At 34.5% G+C, this 27,918-nt stretch overlaps 1 protein-coding gene across 1 annotated transcript in view; it reads right to left on the bottom strand.

Annotated features, from left to right (window-relative positions):
• Positions 1 to 2,910: 2,910 nt before the first annotated feature.
• Positions 2,911 to 27,918, bottom strand: part of LOC142338496 (uncharacterized) — a 94,082-nt gene continuing 69,074 nt past the window's right edge. Inside the window, exon 11 of the mRNA XM_075388276.1 lies at positions 2,911 to 3,621. Coding sequence (XP_075244391.1) covers positions 3,317 to 3,621 — 305 coding nt within the window. The 3' untranslated portion in view covers positions 2,911 to 3,316. The remainder of the gene's footprint in view (positions 3,622 to 27,918) is intronic.

Below are 27,918 nucleotides of genomic sequence, written 5' to 3'. Positions count from 1 at the left end.
AAAATGCGTGATGTTAAAATGTTGAAAACTTTCCATTAACTCTAGATAATATGCAACAAACTATTATCAATCCCCTAAGGAGGTCTTCTTAACCCTGAAGCTGAAAAACCCTGAAAATGACAATAAATGTCAAAAAAATTGAAAAAAGTTCAATTACGTCGAGAAAGTATATAGTAACCTATTATTACACACTAGAGGAGGCTCCTTTGCCATTGCGGCCGGATAAAACTAAAAATGGCAAAATTTTCAAAAAAATTAAAAGGTATGTCAAACAAAAAATTCGAAAAAATTTGTGGTATTAAAGAGTTTAAAACTACTCCTTTGCCAATAAAAATTTTTCAATAACCTATCTTTAAACCCAATAGGAGGTTTCCAGGTTCGTGGGAACTAAAAACCTTAGATAATTACAAAAAATGTTGAAAAATGTAAAAAAATGCAATTTTTTACAAAAAAACCGAAAAAATTTGTGATATTAAAAAATTGAAAACTATTCCATGGCCGATAAAGTTTTTTTAGTAAGTCTTTATCAAAATTGTAAGGAGGTTTTCTGGTTTCTGGTTAGGGAAAAACATGAATACTGACAAAAAGTGACATAAAAATTGACAAAAACTGCAAATTTTGTCAAAAATTGTTAAATTACGCAATGTTAAAAAGCTGAAACCATTTTATTACCACAAGAAACTATGCAGTAAACCTTTATCAAACCGCAGACGAGATTCCTTGACACCTAGGGCTGATAAAACTAAAGAACCCGTGCAAATTTTCAAAAAGCTTGAAAAAACTTTTGACAATTGGTATAAATTTGCGAGTTTTTAGCGAGCGGTTGTTCGTCAGTAGCTAGCCACGGTAGAGGGGGGGGGGGTCGCACCAGGGTGCTGATGAGTGGCAACATTGGGCTGGGGGCAACAGAGCGTTGGGGGTGGGGGCAATATTGGGGGGGGGAGTCTTCAACCTCTAAAAACCGACTTTCATACCATAAGTCCAATTATAAGTCTCCAAAACAGTTTGAGCTGAAACAGCTGAAAGGCTCTAAGAGCACTTAATTCCCGCTGGGCGCTACCTGTTTATCCCGTTTTTGAGGACGAAAAGTAAAAAGCGTCAGAAAAATTTGTCAAGCGAAAAATCGCATAAAAAAGACCGACAGGACTAATATATATTGCTGCAAACTTCGTTTGAGGGCAATTAATAAACATAAACCGACTAAATTCGGTCAAGTTCCTCTCAAACGATAGGTGGGGAATTTTGTTTCAGGTGATGTAGCTGAGATAAATTTTCCTCGTGGGTGCAAAAATATCCCTCTGGGGCGTGGCTCGAACTCAGGGGCGTGGCTCCCTCAGGGGCGTGGCTCGAACTCGCGACCTCCGGAATCTTCGACAGAAGCATGATCTATTCGGCTGTCGTGCCCTTGTTACTCGCAATGCTACAACCGCTTTTATTTTAGCAACAAATGTTACATCAGAATGAGAGCAATTGATATTACTCGTAAAAAAGGAAGACAAGCGTGAAAGAGTGACATGCGAAAACATAGCCGGCAGATTGCCGGAAAATAGCCGCGATAGACGCTTGTGGCCTTCCATGAATTGAAACAACTAAAGAAATAAGATAGACAGATCGACCACCAGTCTTTTAATAGTTAACTACCCTTTTTGGGTTAGATTCGGACTGTCAATTTTTTGACATATACAGTCTATAGGGAAAAAGCGCTATGAGAGCTTTTTCAAAATTGATAATTAAAATCAAAAGCTCAAGACTGTTACTCAAGAACCAGGGCATATAAGTTTGGCACTACTTAGATGCACACTATTTTATGTTCAAAAAAAATAAAGTTCCATAAGTGAGTTCATAAGTCATTTTTGTGAGTGAGGTAAGTCACGCAACTGACCTAAAAGCAGAAATGACGTCAGACACAAAAATTTTAACTGCAAAGCAATAGAAGTCACTGAAGTCAATTCCATGAAGTCAATTTCAAGAAGTCAATTCCAAGAAGTCTGGTCGTAAGAATCATCAATGGAGACGACGAATTAAAAAAAAACACGATGTCCCCAATAATAGCCGCTATCGCTTCGCGGCTATTAATCAAAGAATGCTCCTGGAGAAAAAGGCAAAAACGGTGAAGCAAAATTTTGCATAAACAAAACAGGTATCTAATACGGAGACCCAATCGAAAGAAATTAAAAAATTAATTACCCAAAAGAACTATTGTTTTTTGAACAAAAAGCAGACGCTATTTTCAATTTAAGCATGTAGGTTGTGTTTTTGTTTGTGTGTGTCTTTGTGTGTGTGTGTGTGTGTGCGTGTGTGTGTGTGTGTGTGTGTGTGTGTGTGTGTGTGTGTGTGTGTGTGTGTGTGTGTGTGTGTGTGTGGGGGGGGGGGGTGGTAGGGGAAATGGTACAAGTTACTGATGAGGGGGGTATTTATTAGGCGGGTAGGTAGTTCTCGCCTCCAAAGATTTGGAGAGAAGATCACGTTTGCTATTCCATGCTCTTCATTTTGTTCAGCAGTGTGACTTTATTTTCACATCCCTTTTTTCTATTAACAAACGTATCGAACGATAAGATACCTTTTTTTGAGTCGTAATAACAAACACGGCTCCCTAAATCTTAATTCTCTGATTGGTAAAATATGTACTTGTTTTGAAAGTTAAATTTCGGCAACAAATCAAAGTTTTCCTAGTCCATTGGTGGAAAATGCTATGCCCGTATTATCTGGTTGAAATCATCCCTTTATTTGCAAGAAAAAAATGTTTTTGTAATTCTTAAGGCAGAATGGAATACTTTTTCGAGCAATTTTTTTGTATACAATTAGCTGCGCAGATCATCGATAATTTTGCAGTAAAGCCAATGCAGAATGCAAAACATAAATGTTTACTTTCGAAAAACGCTTTTTCTTCATTTTTAATTGATCTATGTATTTCTTTGATTCATAAGCGTCCATATCACATCAAATCATGACCATTTGAATCATCTATAAATCATAGTTACGAGGGCCACAGAAAGTTACTCTATTCAGTTACAGATTCCTAGTACTTGAGCGGAATGTAACTCTTAACTATACAACTTTTGTCGGTGTTTATTTAAACTGAGAGATAGATCTTGTCCCGGTGAGATTAGACAAGCTTCCAACTTCTGAAGACAGGTTTTATGTTCTACAGTCACAGATGCTACAAAACAACTACCTCGATTTCGCCACGAATCTACTATCTTCGCTTCTGGTCTTTGAAGATACTCTGTCAACTACATCTAGCTTCAATTTCGTACACAGAATTTCCTGGTCATCAAAAGTTAGAAACCACATCTGCAACTTCTGAGATCTCTATCTAAGTCGTGGTAGCTACTGTAGTTGGACCTTTCCTATAGCCGAACTGTTCGGCAGCAATCTTCACATCTTCCGCTGATCCTCGCGACCCGAATTGGGCTAGAAATCCGCCTCTGTTAGAATAGCTGTAGTCATGGCCTAACTTTTTCATTTCAGGGCACATTTGAAACGAGTCTTCAAAGCGACATTGGACTGCGTATGTGTTGTTGATTTTCATGTTTGAGATGTGAATGGCGATTCCGGGTGCTATGTAGTGGTCAAGTGCTGACATGTTTTTGGTATACATCTCGAAGTGAAAGAAGTTTTCTAAACAGCTAAATGGTCTGAGAATCCAACCATTCTTAAATCAGTTGTCCAAAGTTATTTAAAATCATAATCTAAAACAACTGTGATCTATAAAATTGATTGGCCCAAACTTTAAAAATGTTTCTGGCAGTTTGGATGGAAGATGTCGTCAAGTTTTAAAAGACCTTGCAACAACTTTTTGCTAGAAAAACGGTCACTGAAGCCAAACTAAACAAAATAATTTTCATCATTTATTCTTAGCTAATGCTCATTCTCTGAGCATATCATTGAACCAAAATTAACACAAAGTTTGTATCATTATCATTTCATCTTTTATCCGCTCCAATCAAGGTCCCAATCAATAAAAGTTTTTAAAAATTTGTCAGATTTTGTTGGAAATTCTGATTTCAGCTTGCGCAAGATTCAACGAATTAAAACGCAGAACAATTTTTAAATTCGTTAACCCATTAAAACGTCAAGAACCCTCTGATTCAGATTGTTTTTAGAGATTTTCCTATAATCAAAATTTCGGTTGAAATATGTCAGAAATACCTCCGTAGCTAAGTAACTAAGCTAAGTTCCGCTCCACAAAAATCAATAACTGATGCTTTTACACAACTGCCGAGCTGTTGTCTGCGTCAGTAGCTTTGAGAGGCCAACTTAAGCCCAAAAAGGCAGAAAAAGAGCAGAAAAGGGGGTCAAATAAAATGATAAATTGAGTGGAGCTGGTCGAGTGTCCACAGTTAGGAGTGGAACGAGGTGCAAGGGTGGACGAGTTGCAGGAAAGGGTAAGGCGTTAAGGAAGGGGACAGGCGGCGTTCGGCGTTTTAACTGCCAAAAACAAAAACGCTCCGCAAACCATATTTTTATGTCTTCTTAGCAGAGTAGGTGGTTCATGAACTTAGAGAATAGTAATAAAACTCTAAAAGATTTGGTTGGTCTGGTGCATCCCGCTATTGATGGCGAAAGTTGAGATGGTCAGGGGAATTAAACAGTGAGACAAAAAATAGTCGGAACAAATAGCAGTAAAAAACCAGCAGGTCTCTTAAAGTCGCTACCCAAATCAATTGTGGGAAATTGAGTTTACAAAATTTAAATTTTTAAAATCTTTTCTATTTATTTTTGTTGCGTTAAAGTCAATTGAGCATAAGAGATGATTAATATACGCAGCAACTACTCAAACAGCTATTATTACGGTGCTCTCTTCTTTAAATTCGTTTTTACTTTTCCTTCACATTTTTCTCGAAAAAAATCACGCTTTTAAATTTTGATTTCTGACTTACCTCTCTCGCTGTTTCAACTGAATGGATTTTAGAAAAGATTGACAAGTATGTGATATAATCTGTAGTTTAAGGATTTTTAATTTGATCAAGTCTCAATCAAGTTTTGTTTTAGGTTTTCAGTCGATAATGAAAGGCAGTTCAGGTTGTTCTACTACCGGCTTTGTATGACTGAATGAGCGCCTACCCCGCATCTTTGTGTTACATCTAAATTAATGAAACTTGCTTGCCTTCTAATGAAATTCTGTTTATAAAAAGTAGTTTTTTTCAGTTTCTTAAGATGTTGTGAACGAGAGTTGAGCACGGACATTTTTTAATCCGAGATTGGACAATTTGGGAAGTAAAATTATTTTCGTAGGTGAGTCGATATGGGAAGAGTTCGATCGGTGTAACTTGCCAGTTAATGAAATAGCAAACAAGAAGACTAGGAGTGAAGATCTATGGGTGCCATCAAAGGGTTGATGGGTTTTTGCACAACTGTATTGATTTTGCTTGTTGGGAATGACTTCAATGATTCGAATAAAAGAATGTTCGTGCAATAGAATTACTCAACCCAACCGCTCAGCGACGCGTGGCCCAGCAGCTAATTGCTATTGCCTACGGATTATGGACCAGGCACATGGTCAAGTTTGTCATCTGCAGAATGTTGTCTCGCAGGGAGCTTTTAAACATTCAACAACGCATTGAAGAAAAAATATCCGCAAAAATATCACTCAAAGACTTAGCCACCCATCTACTCATCTATCTTTTGCTTCAAATTATTTTGGATTTTCACTTATTTGCACCAAGAAAGGTAGAACTTTACGACGTACATTGGCCAAGCATGAAAATTGCTAGCTTGCGAAGTTCACTTAATGAGTGGTTTTACTTCTAAATTTAAACAAAAAGGCTCTGTAATGTGCAATCGCACATAAGGTTCCGACCCCGCTCATCCACAATTTTGGCATAATTGTCTACCAAATGAGGAACAGATAGAAAACCCCAAAAATTCAAGTATTTTTCAAAAAAATTGGTGTATGAACGAAAAGATAACCTCCAAAGCAAATAACTCAGTGGAGAAAAAAAGGTGCTTTAGATTCATGAGATATGCCAATATTAAGAAAGCAAGTCAAGACGAACAGCGAAATCAAACAAAAACAAGAAACATTAATTAAATCAAAAAGTTTATGTACGTTTTAAAAAACAAAAGTTAATAACAAAGTCAAAATAGCGTCAGATAAAACTGAAATTAAACAAAATAACTTGTAATTAACCATAAAAGATAGGGGAGCAGTCCATAATAAGTCTTGGTAGCAATAAGACAATAAAGAAGAAAAACGTTAAATTTGAAATAGTCGTTTATTTTTTTAAAAACAATCAACTTCAAAGTAATGAAAACCATTAGAAATCAACTAAAATATACCATAGGTTTACAATTACCATTTTTTCTAATGGTGGGAATTAAGAACTGTCGGTGTTCAATTTCTATGGGGTTACAAAAAGAACAAAAAATAGACAACAAACAAAAAATCAGATAATTTTTGCAAGAAAACGCTTTCGAAACCGTAAAGCCATACTTTGGTCCTCCAAATATGTTCGATTGCAACTGTTTCAAACACTGATAAAGTATTATGTGACCTCTCATTGTTGGAACCATGTAACAATTAGACAAGAAAGAAAAAAAGGCAAAATTAAGTAATACTTGTTTTATTCGAAAAAAAAAATTTGCAAAGACATGCAAGCCATTAATTACAGAATGAAATAATTAAGTTCGTTTATTCTTCCAGAAGAAGACTATGAGACCTGGAATTATCCAAAATAGATTTTACGTCTACAAAAAGAATGTAAAACATGACAAAAATCAAAAACTAATTTACTTTTGTTTGTGAAAAATCCGTGTCGAAGCCACTAAAGTCAGAAAGAATTCTTTAAAAATATTAGATTTTACGACATCAATCCCTTTGAAAACTTTGCTTGACAACAATATTGTCATATATGGCTTGTAATTAACGAGACTAGATAACAAACAGACAATAAAAGGACCAAAATTGCAAAGCTAAAAAGTTTTTTCGTATTTTGGAAAACAATTCTTTTCAAAGTCATGAAAGCCATGAGCTATCTACTAATGTCAAAATATTGGCCTTTCTATTGTTTCATTAAAAGTCAATGAAACCGGGTCATTCTACAGGAAATTTCATGTGATTAAAAAGACAAAGTAAAAACGACAGTTAAAGAAAAAATTTAAAAAATTCAATCAAATACTTCGAGAAAGTTTTGTCGAAGCCGTTCTCTTCAAGGAATTTAATAACATTGACTTTGCCTTATTTTGAACATCAATAGGGTGATACATGAAATGTCAATGAAGTGACAATGTGACATAACCGGAAAATGTGAAAAATGGGCAAAAACTTGAAAATATAGTAAATGTGAAATCTGGTGGTATCAAAACCAGAAATCCATACCTTAAGGAGTAAAACCGCAATGAATTTTAAATTTGACTTCAGTAGAAAGGAGAAGCATTCTTCAAATGCTGACATTGAGCTACAAAATGACCAAATTAAGAGAAAAATGGAGGTAAACTTTATTATCTATTTAAAAATCAAATGTTTTTAAAATTCGAACGACCATAAGTTTTCAAAACAAAAACAAGATACAATTATTTGAAGGTAGTTAGGAAGCAATTTGGACCTATCATTAGTGAGCTTTGATTTGAAATGTTCTGTTATTTAATTAATAAATAAAAAGATCGTTTTTTTTTTACAAAAACTAGCATTGGTCCAAAACTAGCATTGCTAATACTCTTTGTCCTTCATGAACACTTAATTTTTCGAATATTATAGAATTAGATATTTTGTTGGTCAACAAATTAAAAAATAATGCTGAGTTTTTGATAATCAACGAGTAAAGTTAGCAAAAAGCGGCAAAGTTTTAATTACGGAGCACTCGCAGCGGAAGTTGATGTAAAAATAGCTCCCTTTTGAGTCTACAAAGATTGTGTAAGTGATGTTTGGGCGTGTACATCCTGAAAATTTAACCAAAGTGGACTAAAGATTTTTTTTGTGCTGTTTTTGATAAAAAAAGTCTGAATTTAAAAGTATTTGTCAGATTTTTTGACAAAAAAAATTATATTAAAAAGCCGACAATATTTTCTTCTTTAAAAATAAAATCAACAACACTTTCTTTATCAAAATGTAACAAATTTTTGCAACATTGGCAAAATTTTAGTCAAAAATTGCGGAAAATGTGAATAAAATCAACGGAATTCACTCTATTTTCTCAAAAATTTAAACCTCGATAACTCCCTGTAAGAAACTAAAATCAGAAAAATCTGTTTAATTCTATATTCTACGCTGGACAAGCTTTCTAATGATACCAGTCTCAACTCTCTACGAAGAATATATCGATCGGCAAAAATTGACTGAGTAAAAAACCCATTTGAGCATATAGGTCCTCTCCCCTCAAGAGGGGACGGAACAATAACTGAATTGTCTTTCAAACATTTTCCTTCAGATTCAAACTTTTTAAAGTACAGCCTGTTGTTCTTTTATGTCATTCGTTCAGTAAGTTTGTTAAGAATACTTTATGCAGCTGTAAAAATATTTGTGAAAGCAACATTCAAAACTAACAATTGGTCAAGACATTTTTCCGGTTTGCTATGTTTCCTCACATTCATTCCCTCAGTGACTTCAATAGTTACTTTTAATAAGTCATTTTCATGACCGAATCCAGCCTATTTATTTGGTTTTCTAAACGATTAATTACTGAATTTTTGCTTAGCGCTTTGGCGAATCTGTTTTCTATTCCGCCAGAACAAATTTCTACACCTTAGATTCACGTTTTATTTGATTCCTGAAAACAGTTGACTTTTTATCACTCGCCGTATTTTAATTTCCATTGGTAATGAGCCCTAAGATTTTATTTCTGCAAAATGTTTGCAATTTTTTTGACCGATCTTTTCTGTTTCCGGCCCTTTCTGTTTAGACGCTCAGCAAGGACCTACGCTGACGACTTTCTGTTTTCTTTGTTTTCTAAATAAAACATTTCCTCATGTATCCTCTATCAAAGTCCGAAAAATAGCTGTCTAATTAATTCTCATCTTTATTTTTTTTCTCGACGGTTTTCAAATTGAGTTCTTTGGAAAAAAACTTCAACCCCTATGCATTCTTACAATTTTTGTTCTCGGAGAAATGATTTCCTTTTCTGTCACAAGTCGTCTTTTACTTGCGTTCCAATAAAAAAGATATCAATAACTTCGACTTTTGTTTCTGATAACCAAACAACGAATATCAACCCTCAAGACATCAGATTTTTTGTCAGCAGATTTTTTTCACGTTTTGGCCTTCACCGACTTTGACGTTGCGGTTTTTATTATTTCTTCGCAAAATTTCCTCTTTTTCTGCCGTTCTCCGACTATAGCTTCCTCCTAGAAAGCAGCAAGGCTCTATGCTGAAACCACCTTTCTCTTTTCTAAACATTTCGAAAGTTTCGTCCCTCTGTAACGGCTGCTCTCCTATCAAAGTCAAGGAAAACTTTACACCGCCCCGTTCGTTTTAGTGCTTTCTGTCCAAATATTATGTTTCTGCAGTTACCTTTGTGATCTGTATTATCCTCTATAGTGTCACTTACCGTTGCATTACTTGATACTCAATAATTTCAAATAACTAATTCCCTGCTCTGCTGTTTAACAAACTTCTTTCGCTCAGAAAAACAAATTAGTTCAAATTGAGACAATGAATTTTTTGATAAGTTTTGTTAGTAACTCAAGTTATAAATCAAAAAATTGGAAATCCTGTTTTTATAAATTGTAGCCCTATAACTTGGCTGTAAGTATGCAAAGTTTAAGCAGGGTCTCTTGCCGTTTGCAAATCTGATAATTTTTTTTCTTACTTCAAAGTTATCAAGTCTCGCTATTGGTTTCAATAACACCAATATTGAGCAAGAACGGGCTTCGTTGAAGCCAGTAAGAGTAAATGACTATATGTTTGCACAGAGCGTTTCTTACTCAGGAACTTTGTTCCTCAGAAAGTAAGTTTTTTGAGAAAAACAAAGTTAATTCTCGTTTCAACATGCCAAAGTTAAGTTATACTGTACAATCAATAATATGATCTAAGGAAACAAGATACGTTAACAAGTAATTTACCGCTCAAGAAAACGTGCTTCAATAGACACTCTATGTCAATTTAATAAGACAAAATTGAAGCGTTTCAACTGATCTTTGGTAGTTTTCAAAGCTCCTTTATGCTGATAGTCGCATGGGTTTACATGTCAAAATTGCATCTTTGATTAGTTGTAGATCATTATCTTGTAAAATTTTCTAATACACTGAGTTAGGGGTTCGGTTTTTTTTATATGGTGCCCCGCACTTTCTGAAATGTTAAGAAAATCCCAAATTTCATCGAATCTGGCATACCAAGTTGGGTATTTCTTACTCTGTTTGAGATCATTTTGTGTCATTGTGAAAACGTGAGTATGTGGCAATAATTGTGTAGTATGAGTTTGAGGTTCAGTTCAGCTTCATGTATGACAACTAGGTACTAAATACAGTTACTTAATATAAGTTTTGAAGAAAGGGGGTAGAACACTTTGCTTGAGTTAAAATGTTATATTAAATTTCGCTTGTCATGCTATTCTGACTTTAATTCTAGAAAAGGCCCTGAAGTGCTATTCAATTTGGTTGTTCATTTAATAAGCTCAGTCACCACACCCTGAAATTCTAAAATTCTTTATCTAATTACTGTCACTTAACTCTTTTGACATTAGTTTGTAATTAAAAAAACATTCAATCCCTATACTAGCAAATTTTTAGCTCTGTCAAGTGTTCTCGCAAACTTTTTTTCTCGCAAACTTTTTTCTGTAACGTGTCAATTCTTAATTGCAATTCTAGTGATTACCTATCAAAGATTTAAACTTCCACTTCCAATAAGCAAACGCCAAATGCCAATCCTGATCATTTTTTTTGCAGAATTGCTCTTCAGCTTTTGTCCCACGGAGTCCTCCAATTGCATATTTTATGGATAAACTCGATAACTAAGCGCTGACAAAGTAAAAACAAGCTCTCAACTTCATAATAAAGGAACAATTCTTCACGCTTCAAAACTTTCTTCTGAGCAAATTTTCCTCTTTGTCCCACGGAGTCCTCCAATTGCATATTTTATGGATAAACTCGATAACTAAGCGCTGACAATGTAAAAACAAGCTCTCAACTTCATAATAAAGGAGCAATTCTTCACGCTCCAAAACTTTCTTCTGATCAAATGTTCCTCTTTTTCAGCCAATCAACATTATTATTATCCACTTCAACAAATATAAATTAAGGCACTGCAATGAAGTTTCTCCTCTTCAAATTTTCTTAGACAATTTTTGTTGCTCTCCAATTTTAACTTCCAATTTTGATTAGCAAATATCCTGCCCGTTTTAACTCTAAGTTGCGCTTTAGTTCTTTACAACAAAATTCCTTTTGATCTGTTACTCGCTGACGGTAGCTTCCTTTTGTAGTGAGAAAACCTTAAGACTCTACTCTGTAATTTTTGCAAAAAAATAATCAGCCTAGCCACTCAGCGACGCGTAGCACAGCAGTTAGTAGCTATTGCCTAGGGATTATGGATTAGGCACATGGTCAAATTTGTCCTCTGCAGATTTTTGTCTCGCAGGGAGCGTTTAAACATTCAACAACGCATTGAAGAAAAATTATCGGCAAAAAAATACTCGAAGACTTGGCCACTCGTCTGTTCATATACCTTGTACTTCAAATTATTTTGCTTTTTTCACTTGTTTGCACCACGAAAAGTGGAACTATGACGTAAATTGGCCACGCCTGAAAATTGCCAGCTTGCGAAGTTCACTAAATTATTGGTTTTACTTCTAAATTAAAACAACTAAATTATCTTTCACGTGTTTTCCTTCAGTTTCAAACATGTTAAGGTACAACCTTTCGCTCCTTTGTGTCCTTCTTTCAGCAAATTTGTTCAGGTTTTTTTTCTGGAGCTGTAAAGATAGTTGTACGTGCAACATTGAAAATTAACTCTTGGTCAAGACAATTTTTCAGTTTGCTACGTTTCCTCACATTCATTTCTCAGTGATTTCAGTATCTATTTTTAATAAGCCATTTTCATGATCCGTTCAGGCCGATTGTTTTGGTTTTCTAGAAAACTGCTGACTGTAATTCTTTTCTGCAAGAACAAAATTCCACCTTAGCTTCACGTTTTATTAGTTTCCTGAAAAACATTTGACTTTTTACTCCTCGCCATATTTTGTAATAAAGTGACAATGTGACATAACCGGAAAATGTAAAAAATGGGCAAAAACTTGAACAAATAGTAAATTGAAATCTAGTAGTATCAAAGCCATAAATCCATACCTTAAGGAGTAAAACCGCAATGAATTTTAAATTTGACTTCAGTAGAAAGGAGAAGCATTCTTTAAATGCTGACACTGAGCTACAAAATGACCAAATTAAGAGAAAAATGGAGGCAAACTTCATTATCTATTTGAAAATCAAATTATTTTTAAAATTTGAACGACCATAAGTTTTCAAAACAAAAACAAGATACAATTATTTGAAGATAGTTAGGAAGCAATTTGGACCTATCATAAAAGAGCATTGATTTGAAATGTTCTGTTATTTAATTAATAAATAAAAAGATCGATTTTTTTTACAAAAACTAGCTTTGGTCCAAAGCTAGCATTGCTAATGTTGTTTATTTTTCAAGAAAACTTAATTTCTTGAATATTATAGATATAGATATTTTGTTGGTCAACAAATTAAAAAAAATGCTGAGTTTTTGATAATCAACGAGTAAAGTTAGCAAAAAGCGGCAAAGTTTTAATTACGGAGCACTCGCAGCGGAAGTTGATGTAAAAATAGCTCCCTTTTGATTCTACAAAGATTGTGTAAGTGGTGTCTGGGCGTGTACATCCTGAAAATTTAATCAAAGTGGACTAAAGAATTTTTTTTCGTGCTTTTTTTGATAAAAAAGTCTGAATTTATAAGTATTTGTCAGATTTTTTGACAAAAAAAAATCATATAAAAAACCGACAATACTTTCTTCTTTAAAAATAAAATCAACAACACTTTCTTTATCAAAATGTAACAAATTTTTGCAACATTGGCGAAATTTTTGTCAAAAATTGCGGAAAATGTGAATAAAATCAACGGAATTCACTCTATTTTCTCAAAAGTTTAAACCTCGATAACTCCCTGTAAGAAACTAAAATCAGAAAAATATGTTTAATTCCATATTCTACACTGGACAAGCTTTCTAATGATACCAGTCTCAACTCTCTACGATGAATATATCGATCGGCCAAAATTGATTGAACAAAAAAACCCTTTGAGCATATAGGTCCTCTCCCCTCAAGAGGGGACGGAACAATAACTGAATTGTCTTTCAAATATTTTCCTTCAGTTTCAAACTTTTTAAAGTACAGGCTGTCGTTTTTTTATGTCATTCGTTCAGCAAGTTTGTTAAGAATACTTTATGCAGCTGTAAAAATGTTTGTGAATGCAACATTCAAAACTAACAATTGGTCAAGACATTTTTCTGGTTTGCTATGTTTCCTAACATTCATTCCCTCAGTGACTTCAATATTTACTTTTAATAAGTCGTTTTCATGACCGAATCCAGCCTATTTATTTGGTTTTCTAAACAATTACTGACTTTTCGCTTAGCGCTTCGGCGACTGTTTTCTCTTCCGCAAGAACAAATTTCTACACCTTAGATTCACGTTTTATTTGTTTCCTGAAAAAAATTTGACTTTTTATCCCTCGTCGTATTTTAATTTCCATTGGTAATGAGCCCTAAGATCGTTATTCTGCAATATGTTTGCAGTTTTTCTGACCGATTTTTTCTGTTTCCGGCCACATCTGGTAAAACGCTCAGCAAGGACCTACGCTGACGACTTTCTGTTTTCTTTGTTTTCTAAATAAAACATTTCCTCATGTATCCTCTATCAAAGTCCGAAAAATAGCTGTCTAATTAATTCTCATCTTTATTTTTTTTCTCGACGGTTTTCAAATTGAGTTCTTTGGAATAAAACTTCAACCCCTATGCATTCTAACAGTTTTTGTTTTCGGAGAAATGATTATTTTTTCTGTCACAAGTCGTCTTTTACTTGCGTTCCAATAAAAAAGATATCACTAACTTCGACTTTTGTTTCTGATAACCAAACAACGAATATCAACCCTCAAGACATCAGATTTTTTGTCAGAAGATTTTTTCACGTTTTGGCCTTCACCGACTTTGACGTTGCGGTTTTTATTATTTCTTTGTTAAAATTTCCTCTTTTTCTGCCTTTCTCCGACTATAGCTTCCTTCTAGAAAGCGGCAAGGCTCTATGCTGAAACCTCTTTTTTTTTCTAAACATTTAGAAAGTTTTGTCCCTCTGTAACGGCTGCTCTCCTATCAAAGTCAAGGAAAACTTTACACCGCCCCGTTCGTTTAAGTGCTTTCTGTCCAAATATTATGTTTCTGCAGTTACCTTTGTGATCTGTATTATCCTCTATAGTGTCACTTACCGTTGCATTACTTGATACTCAATAATTTCAAATAACTAATTCCCTGCTCTGCTGTTTAACAAACTTATTTCGCTCAGAAAAACAAATTAGTTCAATTTGAGACAATGAATTTTTTGATAAGTTTTGTTAATAACTCAAGTTATAAATCAAAAAATTGGAAATCCTGTTTTTATAAATTGTAGCCCTATAACTTGGCTGTAAGTATGCGAAGTTTAAGCAGGGTCTCTTGCCGTTTGCAAATCTGATAATTTTTTTTTCTTACTTCAAAGTTAGCAAGTCTCGCTATTGGTTTCAATAACACCAATATTGAGCAAGAACGGGCTTCGTTAAAGCCAGTAAGAGAAAATGACTATATGTTTGCACAGAGCGTTTCTTACTCAGGAACTTTGTTCCTCAGAAAGTAAGTTTTTTGAGAAAAACAAAGTTAATTCTCTTTTCAACATGCCAAAGTTAAGTTATACTGTACAGTCAATATTTTGATCTAAGGAAACAAGATACGTTAACAAGTAATTTACCGCTCAAGAAAACGTGCTTCAATAGACACTCTATGTCAATTTAATAAGACAAAAGTTAAAGCGTTTCAACTGATCTTTGGTAGTTTTCAAAGCTCCTTTATGCTGATAGTCGCATGGGTTTACATGTCAAAATTGAATCTTTGATTAGTTGTAGATCATTATCTTGTAAAATTCTCTAATACACTGAGTTAGGAGATCGGTATTTTTTATACGGTGCCCCGCACTCTCTGAAATGTTAAGAAAACCCAAATTTCATCGAATCTGGCATAACAAGTTGGGTATTTCTTACTCTGTTTGAGATCATTTTGTGTCATTGTGAAAACGTGAATATGTGGCAATAATTTTGTAGTATGAGTTTGAGGTTCAGTTCAGCTTCATGTAGGACAACGTCGTACTAAATACAGTTACCTAATATAAGTTTTGAAGAAAGGGGGCAAACCATTTTGCTTGTGATAAAATGTAATATTAAATTTCGCTTGTCATGCTATTCTGACTTTACTGCTGGAAAAGGCCCTGAAGCGCTATTCGATTTGGTTGTTCATTTATTAAGCTCAGCCACCACACCCTGAAATTCTAAAGTTCTTTATCTAATTACTGTCACTTAACTCTTTTGACATTAATTTTTAAATAAAAAACATTCAATCCCTATACTAGCAAATTTTTCGCTCTGTCAAGTGTTCTCGCAAACTTTTTTCTCGCAAACTTTTTTCTCGCAAAACTTCTCGCAAACTTTTTTTCTGTCACGTGTCAATTCTTAATTGCAATTCTTATGATTACCTATCAAAGATTTTAACTTCAAAATCCAATAGGCAAACGCCAAATGCCAATACTGATCATTTTTAATATCGAATTGCTTTTCAGAGTTTGTCCCACGGAGTTCTGCAATTGCATATTTTATGGATAAACTTGATAACTAAGCGCTGACAATGTAAAAACAAGCTCTCAACTTCATAATAAAGGAGCAATTCTTCACGCTCCAAAACTTTCTTTTGAGCAAATCTTCTTCTTTTTCACCCACTCAACAATATTATTATCCACTTCAACAAATATAAATTAAGGCACCGCAATGAGGTTTCTCCTCTTCAAAAATTTTTTAGACAATTTTTGTTGCTCTCCAATTTTGACTTCCATTTTTGAATAGCAAATATCCTGCCCGTTTTAGCTCTAAGTTGCGCTTTAGTTCTTTACAACAAAATTCCTTCTTGATCTGTTACGCGCTGACGGTAGCTTCCTTTTGTAGTGAGAAAACCTTAAGACTCTACTCTGTAATTTTTGCAAAAAATAATCAGCCCAGCCACTCAGCGACGCGTAGCACAGCAGTTAGTAGCTATTGCCTAGGGATTATGGTTTAGGCGCATGGTCAAATTTGTCCTCTGCAGATTTTTGTCTCGCAGGGAGCGTTTAAACATTCAACAACGCATTGAAGAAAAATTATCGGCAAAAAAATACTCGAAGACTTGGCCACTAGTCTGTTCATATACCTTGTACTTCATATTATTTTGCATTTTTCACTTATTTGCACCACGAAAAGTGGAACTTTATGACGTAAATTGGCCACGCCTGAAAATTGCCAGCTTGCGAAGTTCACTAAATGATTGGTTTTACTTCTAAATTAAAACAACTTAATTGTCTTTCACGTGTTTTCCTTCAGTTTCAAACAAGTTAAGGTACAACCTTTCGCTCCTTTGTGTCCTTCATTCAGCAAATTTGTTCAGGTTTTTTTCTGGAGCTGTAAAGATAGTTGTGCGTGCAACATTGAAAATTAACTATTGGTCAAGACAATTTTTCAGTTTGCTATGTTTCCTCACATTCATTTCTCAGTGATTTCAGTATCTACTTTTAATAAGCCATTTTGATGATCGGTTCCGGCCGATTGTTTTGGTTTTCTAAAAAACTACTGACTGTAATTCTTTTCTGCAAGAACAAAAATCCACCTTAGCTTCACGTTTTATTAGTATCCTGAAAAGCATTTGACTTTTTACTCCTCGCCGGGTTTTGTAATGAGCTCTAAGATTTCAGTTTCTTCAATTCTACTATATGTTTGCAGTTTTTGGCTGATTTTTTCTATTTCTGGCCAATTCTGTTAAAACGCTCAGCAAGGACCTACGCTGACGACATTCTGTTTTCTTTGTTTTCTAAATAAACATTTCCTCATGTTTCCTCTATCAAAGTTCTAAACTCAGCTATCTAACTAATTCTCATTTTTATTTTTTTTCTCTCGACGGTTTTCAAAACGAAATCTCTTGAAAGAAACTTCAACGCCTATGCATGCTAACAGTTTTTGTTTTCGGAAAAATGACTTCACTTTTTGTCACAAGCCGTCTCTTACGTGCATTTTTTGAAACAGATATTACTAACTTCGACTTTTATTTCTGATAATCAACCAAAGAATATCAATCCTCAGGACATTTTGTCTGCAGATTTTTTTCAAGTTTTGTCCTTCACCGACTTTGACGTTGCGGTGCCCGTGATTTCTTTGCAAAATCTTTTTTTTCCTGGTACTATGACTATAACTTCTCCCTGTAATGAGAAAGCACCAAGGTCCTACGCTTACAAGTTTCTCTTTTCTCTAACCTTTTCTAATGTTTTCCCTCAAATTCTATACTTCCTTATCGAAATACTATCCCAAACTCTTTTGACATTAATTTCTAATGAAAAAAATCTTCAAGCGCTATGCTAACAACTTTTTCGCTCCTGAAATTAGCCTTTTTTCTGTCACGTGTCAATTCTTAATTACATTTCTAATGATTACCCATCAATGACTTGAACTTCCACTTCCGATAAGCAGAAGCCAAATCCCAACCCTGACCTTTATTTTAAAACAAGATTTTTTTGTTCCTCGGAGTCTTCCAATTGCATAATTTTTGGATAAACTCAATAACTAAGAGCTGACAATGTAAAAACAAACTCGCAACCTTATTATAAAGGAGCAAATTTTCACGCTCCAAAATTTTCTATTGAGCAAAATTTCCTCTTTTCAGCCGCTCAACGTTTTTATTATCCACTTCAACAAAGATAAATCAAGGCAGTGCGATGAAGTTTCTCCTCTTTTCTTCACAACTTTACATTTTTCTTTACAACTTTTGTCGCTATCCATTTATAACTTCCACTTTTGATAAGGAAACATCTTGCCCGTTTTAACCCAACGTTGCGCTTTAGTTCTTTCCAAACATATTTCCTCTTGATCTGTTTCTCGCTGACTGTAGCTTCCTTGTGTATTGAGAAAACATTAAGAATCTACCCTGTCAGTTTTTGCAAAATTTTATCTTTTTTGCCGACATTAATTTCAACTTATGATGCAAATCAAGGCCCTACAATGACAGTTTGCTCTTTATTATCACATTATATCGTGTTTCGTACCTCATAGATGTCTTTACATCATAAAAAATATTTTTTAGTCTACTCCGCGACTTTAACAACCATTTCTTGTAAGCAAGCCTACTCTAACCAAGTATTTTTTTTGAAAAAATCCTCGCCTATGTCACTTGCCGAGTCCTAGTCTTAATGAGCAAAAATCATCTACGTTAAATTCTGCTCATGAGCAGACATCAAGTCCCAACTCTTTGATTTTTTTTCACTGCAATTGTAAAAAACACTTTCTTTTACTCAACGCTTCAACTATTCACTTCAACAAATGAGTTTTGAAGAACTATGGTGAAAAAATTTTCCAGATTTTTTATTTTCACCCTCAACAGTTTAACATAGACTTTTGTTCTGTGTTAAAGTGTTCTCTTTTTGTCTCGTGCCGTCTTCAACCCTACGCTGGATATTATTTCTCTGAAAAAATCACAACATTCCAATAGTTATCATACCTCATAAATTTTATTTCTCTATGTAAAACGTAACATATAGTTTTCTTTCACTCAACGGTTTTAACATCCAGTTATAGTGAAGCAAAAACACGCATACGTTAGCAAAAATTGCCTACTTTTAATTCCACTTCTGATGAGTAGACACAAAGTCCCAACCCTCGTGATTTTTTTCTGCATTTTTTTTTCACTTTATGTCCATCGTCAATTTTTAAACGACGCTGAATTTTTTCTACAAGCATTCCTCGCTTCTTGTCCTTCCCAACTCTACTTCTAATGGACCAACATAAAAACCCTCTGTTTTTTTTCTTCTCAGCCAATTTTTCAAACTTCTCCTTCCTCTTGAATTTTACTTGGAGTTCTGGGGAATGCTTATCAAGAATATATCTAATTGTTTATCTAATTGTTTATCTAATTAATGAACCCGAAAGACCTTTAAAAAACTACAAGCTTCAAACTTTAAGATCTTCCTTTGAGAATTTTTTTGCACACTTTCTTTTAGTCAACGTTTTTTACACCCAAATTTTTAAACACATTTCTTGCAAAACTTAACATTGTTTTCTTTGAACGACAGATCAGACACAAGGCTATAAGTTGGTAATTTTGTCTTGTAAAAATTCTGTTTTTTGTTAGTCTCCGATTTTGACCATTCGCTGGCCCTAGTTTTTCTCAAAAATACTTGTCACTTTCCCTCAGCGACTCTACTTTTTAATTGCAATGAGAGATATCGCTTCTTTAACGGTTTTTTGAAACAATTCTTGTCAACAAGTGCATATCCAGCAACTATGATAAAGAATTTTCTATGCAGATTTTCACTGATTTTGTACCCTCAACAACTTTAACTCGCACATCTAGTGAGCAAACATCAAGAACCGAGGCTCACTATTTTTCCTGTCCTTTCCTAATTCTCTACCTACATTTCTAATGAGCAAATATCCAGACCCGACTCTATTTTGTTCTCAAAATGTTTATTCACTCAAAGTCTCCCGGCGTTTGCTACTTGTACTTTTCATGCGTACGCATTTCTGACTTTATTTTTCACTTGATCGACAAACATTAAAAACCTACACTTACGTTTTTTTCTCAATCTTTGTCACTCATCGACTCTTATGTCCTCTTTTTGTGAGGAAACGAGTTCATATAAAAAACTTCCAGCCTGATGTTACCTTTTTTTTGTTTTCATAAAATTTTTCCTCACTTTCTGTCACTAGCTGTTTCTTACTTGCAAACTCTCAAGCACCAAATTCCAAGCCACACGCTTCCGTTTTCTGCAAAAATTCTCCATTTTTTGTCTCCCGCCGACTATGACTCTACGGTGATTGTTAATGCGTTTTTTGAGATATTTCTCTCAAACTTTGTCCCTCGCTCATTATAAATCCGACTTTAACCAGGACTCATCGAGACATTACGTTGTCAATATTCTCATGTCTGATACTTATACGCACTTTCTGTCCCTCAAAGACATAAACTTACATAAACCGAAAGCCACTAGCAGACTTTCTTTCGTACAGTTTTCATTTCTAATAATTAAACCGGAAGCCCTAACGCTAAAGATTTCTCATTGGATCAAACGTTTCTCAGTTTTTGTCCCTCAACGGTTTTAGCATCCACCTGAACAAATAAACAAGGCACTGCGTTGAAAACTTTTATTTTCGGCACTTCTTGCAGCTTCTGCTGCTCACCGAGTTTAATTTTTAATACTTTTGCACAACAATCTACAGATTTTCCGTCTGAATAAATTTTCTACAATTTCTGTTATCAGAAAAATATTAGAAAAATAGTATATTTTGAACAAAAATTTTCGAGGCAGTACGCTGCAGATGTTTTTCAGCGTTTTCTGTACATTTTCTGTTCTGGGGGGGGACATCAAGAATCCACAGTGGCTGTCTTTAATTTAAGCACAGGTTGCTCATAGCCTCTCCCTCGTTGACTTTTACTTCCACTTCTGAGGAAAAAACATACAGTCCTAGGCTCTTCGGCTCTTCTTGTTGTGATAAATTTTCTCTCGTCCATTGCTGACTTTAATTTATACTCCCGGTGTGTAAACATCAAGACGTTATGCCTAACGTTTTTTTGTTGGCTGCGAAGTTACAAATTTTCTCTTCCCCAACGAGTCTAACTTCCTTTAGTAATGATTAGACACTAAGACCCTGTGCTATATTTCTTTTTATTGATGCCAAAGTTTTGTCGCTTTTTAATTGCTTGCCATCTTTAACTTTGACTTTTAATGAGCAAGCACCAGGGCCCTTAGCTAATTATCTTTCTTTCCCTGCACACTAGCGACAGTTTGAAGAAAAGTTTACCCTTATAAACTTAGCTTGAAGTATCTGTTGCCGATTTTGACATTTTTTTTCTTTTTCAAGCAAAGATGATTAGTTTTCCTCTTTTAGCAACTTTATTGTAGGAAGAACCTTGGCTCCAAGATGTTTCGTTTTACACAGAAGTGCCACCAGTTGTTGAATTTTTCATCTGGTTTATTTTCATAAGTTGACGAAATTTCTGGGAATAAGCTCAACGATTCGTCAAGCCAATAGGTCTTCAGTGGATGGATGTGTTTTTAGTGTGGGAAAACATTCGCGGTTCAGCAGTGTTTTCTATGGTTCAATTATCAAATATCTGTTGAAATTAAATCCTGAGACTACCTAAACTTGTGCCTTCTTCCTGAGCTGGAGAGGAGAGAGGTGAGAAAGATTCAACGGATTGGGTAATTAGGAGGCCTAAAGGAATCAAATCCGAAAGCACAGACGGCGTAAATTTGGTAACAAACATACCTGGCAGATTGCAGGAAAATAGCCACCGTTGATTCCCATAACCAAGATTGGGATTGAAAAAAAGAGGGAAAACTAGGAAAAAAAGAATTTTTGTACAAACAATTTAAAAGTGCGAACTAATTTAATGTCACGTTGGAGCTCAACATACTCCTGTTTCGTTGTTAGATCACACAGGGGCTAGTAATGATACCAATAAGCATTAGATATGGTAACTAAGAAGAAAGTTCGAGTAACGGGCATCTAAAATAGGGCTTTATGGGTTTATATTTCTGAATTCGTTTTCGATACTAACTCTGTTCGTCTTGAATTAATTGTTTTACTGAGCAACTGCTGCGCTGTCCAAAAACTCTCTTAGCAGAATGAGAGAAGAGTGAAACTAGCCTAGGTAAGTCAAAAAGATTTCACGCAAAATGTCGAATAAGCTGTGAAAAAAGGTAAAGCCAAAAGATTTCATTCGACTAAGTAAAAAAAAATTAGGAGCGCTATAATAGCCGGCTGAGACGCTGAGGCGGCTATTAATCCTTATCTTGTACATTTCAAGCCCGATATGTTTCTGTAACCCCCCATCTGCCAGCCTGTTTGCTTTGAAGTGCAGCGAGGAGGCCTGGTTTCGTGTTGGAGGCAGCCGAGTACAGAAATTCTTTGCAGAGTTTACAGAAATGAAATAGTATGTGTATTCGGTTCTCTTCTCTATCTTTTGAAACATACAAAGTGAGATTGTTCTGAAAAACTTTAAAACGATTAGGTGTCCTTACTGAAGCGTCCAACCTGTAGGGCTCTCAATAGCTTTTAATCTTTTTTGCCAAGGTTGCTTCAATACGTTCAATGCGCAGGCCTTGGTTATGTTTTCAATTACCCTTGATTCTCTGGTGTGAATTCAGGATGAATTGGTTGAGCTACACATCTTGCTAATTTTGGATTTTTTTGTCCAACTGACCGTTATGGAGAAAAATAAACGGTGTCATCCTGTGTTAAAGACACTTAGACAGAGTTGAGTTTGTTTTCACTAATCCAGTGAGCGGGGAGACGAAAGTAATGAAAACTTTAGGGTCAAAAATGTAAAGATTGCTCTTAAGTAGAGCAATTGTTTTAAGACTGAATTTTTATCATAGAAGATGAGAAGGTAAAAAAGGGAATGAAAAGAAACACATTGGGCCTGCATTTGCTCTTTTATAAATAATTAAAGCATATAGCTCTTAAAATGTTCATAAAAAGTACTTATGTCTTGCAAAAGTCCTTTATCAGCCTTATTTTTAGACTGTTCCAACAAAAGTTTCAAAAAATGACAAAAACACACAAAATTTCATCATTTTGGTCTCAAAAACTCCTAAAAATGAACTTTTAACCTTAAACTACGGCCTTCCCAGTAGCTTCATCACACTAAGTGCATGAAAGACTATTAAACGCGGCTAAGGGCCTCTAATGGAACAGAATGCCAACTGTTTGCTGCCTGTTTATCTTGTTTTTAAGAACAAAAGTCAAATGGTTCAGATGAAAAATCGGTCAAGCAAAAAATCGCATTAAAAAAAGACCAAAAGGACTAATATAATTGCTACAAACTTCGTTTGACAGCAATTAATCATGCATGAAATCGGAGCTCAGACAGTGAAACGTCAAACTGGCTCTTTCTTTATCTATCTCCCTGGTTGACCGAAAGAATTCCTCCAGCAGCTGACTCACATTTTCTACCAAACAAACACCTTAATGCAATGAGATATTGGATGTACGAGACAGAGAGGAAATGATCATAATTTAAGACTGGTCCGTCAGATGTTCCTAGAGACCACCCTCTACCTTACCATTACCGCGGTGACATGATTGATCAGAATACATGACCTATTCTATATTAGCCTGAACTACAGCTAACTTTTTGCCCGCATCAGAAAAGAAGAATCTGTTGCCCGAGACCAATTCTTGGGCAGGGTTTTTATTAAAAAAAAACTTTTTCAACTCAAATCAAGCAACATGCTGAGATGTTGCTGTTACTTCCCCTCTGCAACCCAGTTTTCTTTGAATTGCATTGAGGAGGTGGTCTGGTTTTGTGTTGGAGGCAGCCGACTACAGATATTCTTTGCAGAGTTTACAGAAATGAAATAGTATGTGTATTCGGTTCTCTTCTCTATCTTTTGAAACATACAAATTGAGATTGTTCTCAAAAAAACTTGGCACATAGCTGGCAGATTGCCAGAAAATAGCCGCAATAGATTCGTAGATCGGCAGTCTAAAAAAACAGTAAAAAGACAGACCAGAAAAATTCGTCTTTTCATTGAGGGCTGATCTGTTATATTTTGATTAAAAATCTGTATAAGTTATTGCTGCCTCTATTAGCTGCTCTCTGATAACCTTCATTTAGATTGAAACACACCCATTTGACTTTATCTCTGAATTAAAGTAAGTAAAAGTCAATTTCAAAGTGAGGAAGTCATTTTTGAGAGTGAAATCATTTTTGAGTTTGCATGAACGAAAGAACAAAAAGTGGCTGTGACGTCATATGATCGTAACAAAAATCATGACGACAAAATAAAAAACATAGCAGGACAAGTCCTGAAATACAATCCAAAGAATTGAATGAAAAACTGAAAATTAATGTACCTGACTAGCAGATCAATTGAACAATCCCAGCCAAAAGACAATAAAAAAAATTGACAAACTAAACTAATTAAACAAATTAAAGAAAATATTCATCGGTAAAATTTTTGAGGGCTTTACCCTGAAGGCCAAATATGATAAAATTCAATATACTCATTAACTCACGCACAAGACTTGAAAGAGATTTATTGTCCACTAATGGCATATAAACTCGAGAAATGAACTTCATTAAAACAAAACTGCTAAAATTCGTGATAATTAACAATTGAAAACCTTTGTCATTCCCACTAGAAGCTAAGCAGTAACCTACTATCAAACCCTGCAGAAGGTTCGTTGGCCCTTGAGGTTGGAGAAACCTAAAAAATGACAACAAAAATTTTAAAAAAACTTTAAAAAAATTGCAAGTTTTATCAAAATATTGCTATAATTTTTGATATCAAAATAATGAAAACCATTCCATGGCCAAAAAAGTTTTTAGTGCCCAATTATCAAACAATTATCAAATATTATCCCAATTATCAAATAATTAATTATATATTAATTAGAGATTTCATGGCTCCTGGGGCTCGGACAACAAATTTTTAAAAAACTTGAACAAAAATGCAAGTTTTATCAAAAAAGCTGAAAACCATTCTGTTACCACTAGAAACTAAGCAGTAAACTATTATCAAACCGTTGAGGAGGTTGCTTGACAGTTAGGGCTGAAAAACTCAAAATATGAGAACAATTTTCAAAAAACTTGAAAAAATTGTAAACAATTGAATAAATTTGCGTGTTTATGTTTCGAGTACCAAAAGCTATAGCTCCTAAAATGGTCAAAAGAAGTAATTTTTTCTAGCAAAAGACCTTTATCAATTTTTACAAACCTCTATTTTAGACTGGTCCAACAAAAAAATTCGAAAAAAGACGAAAAAACGCGAAAAATTGCAACATTTTGGGCTCAAAAACTCCAAAAAATGATCTTTTAACCTTGAAATACGGCCTTCTCAGTTACTTCAACACTCTATGCACTTGAGGGACTACTAACCGCGCCTAAGGACCTCTAATGAAAATTGATGCCCGCCGAGCTTTACCGGTTTATCCCGTTTTGAAAGCTCAAAGTCATGAAAAAAGGTGTGAAAATATCTTACAAAAATAAAAAAACATAGCAGGACAAGTCCTGAAATACAATTCAGAGAACTGAATAAAAAACTCAGACGTACTCTACCTGACCAGCAGATCAATTGAACAATGCCAGCTAGAACACAAAAATCATCAAAGTTGAGAAACTAAAGGAATCAAAACTAAACACAAACAAACTCATTGCTAAAACACTTGAAGCTTTTAAACCTAAGGCAAAAATTTTTCCCTTTAAAAGCATCTATTACAAAAATATGTTCAAAACCAATTTTTATTTCTGAAATCGGTCCAGTATTATATCAGCAAGACCTGAAAAATATTCATTGGCCCTTGAAGATCGATTAAATCAAAAATGACCAAAAAATGCAAAAAAGAAATCAATTGCAAATTATCAGGAAATGTTGCTAAAAATCGTAATATAAATATCTTAAGAATCAGTTCTGGGTCTCTAGAGGCTATCCTGTAACCCAATACTAAGCTTTAAAAAACTCATTTGCTCATAGATCGATAGGCAATAACTTTTAGAAAAGAAGTCAAACTTCAAAAAACAGAAATTCGTTCTATTAGAATGTTGAAAGCCATTCAACTGCTCCCTAGCAACTATTTAATAACATACTGTCAAACACTGGATGCGGTTACCTGGCTGCTGAGGCAAGAAAAGTTAAATAAAATACAAATGTTTTAAAAAAAAACTTGAAAAAATTGCAAATTCTATGAAAAAACTTCTAAAAGTCGAAACGGTAAATTGTTGAAAAAAAAATCCATTGAAACTAAAAAACCATGCAGTAAATTTTTATCAGAACGTGGAATAAGTTTTCTTGCACTTGAGAATGGACGAATATCAAAAACTGACAAAAACTTTAGGAAACATAGAAAAAAATTGCAGATCTTATCAAAAAAATGCTAAATTTCGAGACATTAAAATTTAAAAAGCATTCCATTGTTACTAGAAACTATGCATCAACAAATTTCAAGGGAGATTGCGTGGTTCCTGAAGCTGGAAAAACTGAAAAAAAATGAAAATTTTCAAAAACCTGAAAAAAATGCTAATTTGTTCAAAAAAATTGCTAAAATTTGTGGTATTCAAAAGTTGAAACCTATTCCATGGCAACTAAAAAACTTTCAGTAACTTACCATCCAACCCCTTATGAGAGTTTCTTGCCCCTGGGACTCACAGAACTTGAATGATGACAATAAATATGTCAAAAACATGAAAAATTTGCAACTTTTGTCAAAAACGCTAAAATTCATAATGTCAAAAAGTTGAAAACCGTTCCATTACAACTAGAAACTGTGCAGTAAACTATCGTCATACCATTTATCAAACCCTAGAGGAGGTTTTGCGACACCTAGGGCAAAAAAAATCAAAAATTGACAAAAATTTTTAAAAAACCTGAAGAAAATTGCAAAAATTAGTATCATTTTGTGTGTTTGTGTTTGTAGTACCACAACATATAGCTCATAAAATGGTCATAACAAGCCATTTTGTCTCGCAAAAGGCCTTCATCATTTTTTAAAAACTTCAACCTAAGACTAATCGAACAAAAATCTCAAAAAAATCACAAAAAACATGAAAAATTGCACCATTTTGAGCCGAAAAATTCCTAAAAATGACCTTTTAACCTTAAATTAAGGCCATCCCAGCAACCGCACCACTATATGCACTTGAAGGAATACTAAAGCCCACTTGGGGCTTCTAGTGAAACTTAATGCCCGCTGGGTTTTACCTGTCTATCCCGTTTTGATAGATCAAAGTCATTGAAAAATGTGTGAACACATCTTAAAAAAAAAAAACACAGCGCACCAATACAATTCAAATTCTTTGAATTGTAAAAAAAGACAGAGCACCAATACAATCCAATTCTTGGATTGTAAAAAACCAAGAGAAGGCCAATAATAGCCCCAGCTATCGCTGTGCGGCTATTAAAAAGATTAGTTGTCCTTACTGAAGCGTCCAACCTGTAGGTATCTCAATAGCTTTCAGCCTTTACCGAGGTGGCTTCAATATGTGCAATGCAAGCCTTGGTTACCTTTTCATTACCCTCTATTCTTTGGTGTTAATTTTGGATGAATTGATTGAGCTATATATGTTGATATCTTCTATTTTATTTGCCCAACTAATATGTAGGGAGTAAAATAATGCTTTTTGTCACCCTATGTTGAGGACATTTAGCCACAATTGAGTTTGTTTTCACTAATCCAGTGAGCGAGGAGACGAAAGTAATGAAAACTTTAGGTTCAAAATGTAAAGATTGCTCTCAAGTAGAGCAATTGCTTTAAGACTGAATTTTTGTCATAGAAGATGAGAGGGTAAAAAAATGAATGAAAATAAATACGTTGGGCCTGCGTTAGCTCTTTTATTTTTAATTTGAACTCTGGTTTGGCCAATGAAACCATGTTGTTAAACAGTACCGGGATTTAATTTGCTCTTTTAGTGAAGTATTCCCAGTTCAATGATTCCTCTTGAAAAAGATCGGGCATTTCTCACAATCATCTCTATAAAAATGAATACGCTGAACAAAACTGAAGTCTAAGCTCTTACATTGTTGTCACCGAGATTTGATTGAAGAAGAATGGATCAAAGTTAATTGGAGTAAACAATTAATAGTAGACAAAATTATGGGTCTGCAAAAACTGTCATCAAAAGTTTAACTATAGCATCCTATCAGCTCCGGGAAATTTTTAATGAATTTAAACTATTTCTACTCGGACTTGCAGCCTTAATTATGTTTTAATTTAATT

The sequence above is a fragment of the Convolutriloba macropyga genome, chromosome 4, assembly GCF_964194025.1.
Source record: "Convolutriloba macropyga chromosome 4, txConMacr16.3, whole genome shotgun sequence".
NCBI classification, from domain to species: domain Eukaryota; kingdom Metazoa; phylum Xenacoelomorpha; order Acoela; family Convolutidae; genus Convolutriloba; species Convolutriloba macropyga.
Note: the sequence above shows the minus strand (reverse complement) of the source record. Positions and strands in the feature narration are given on the sequence as shown.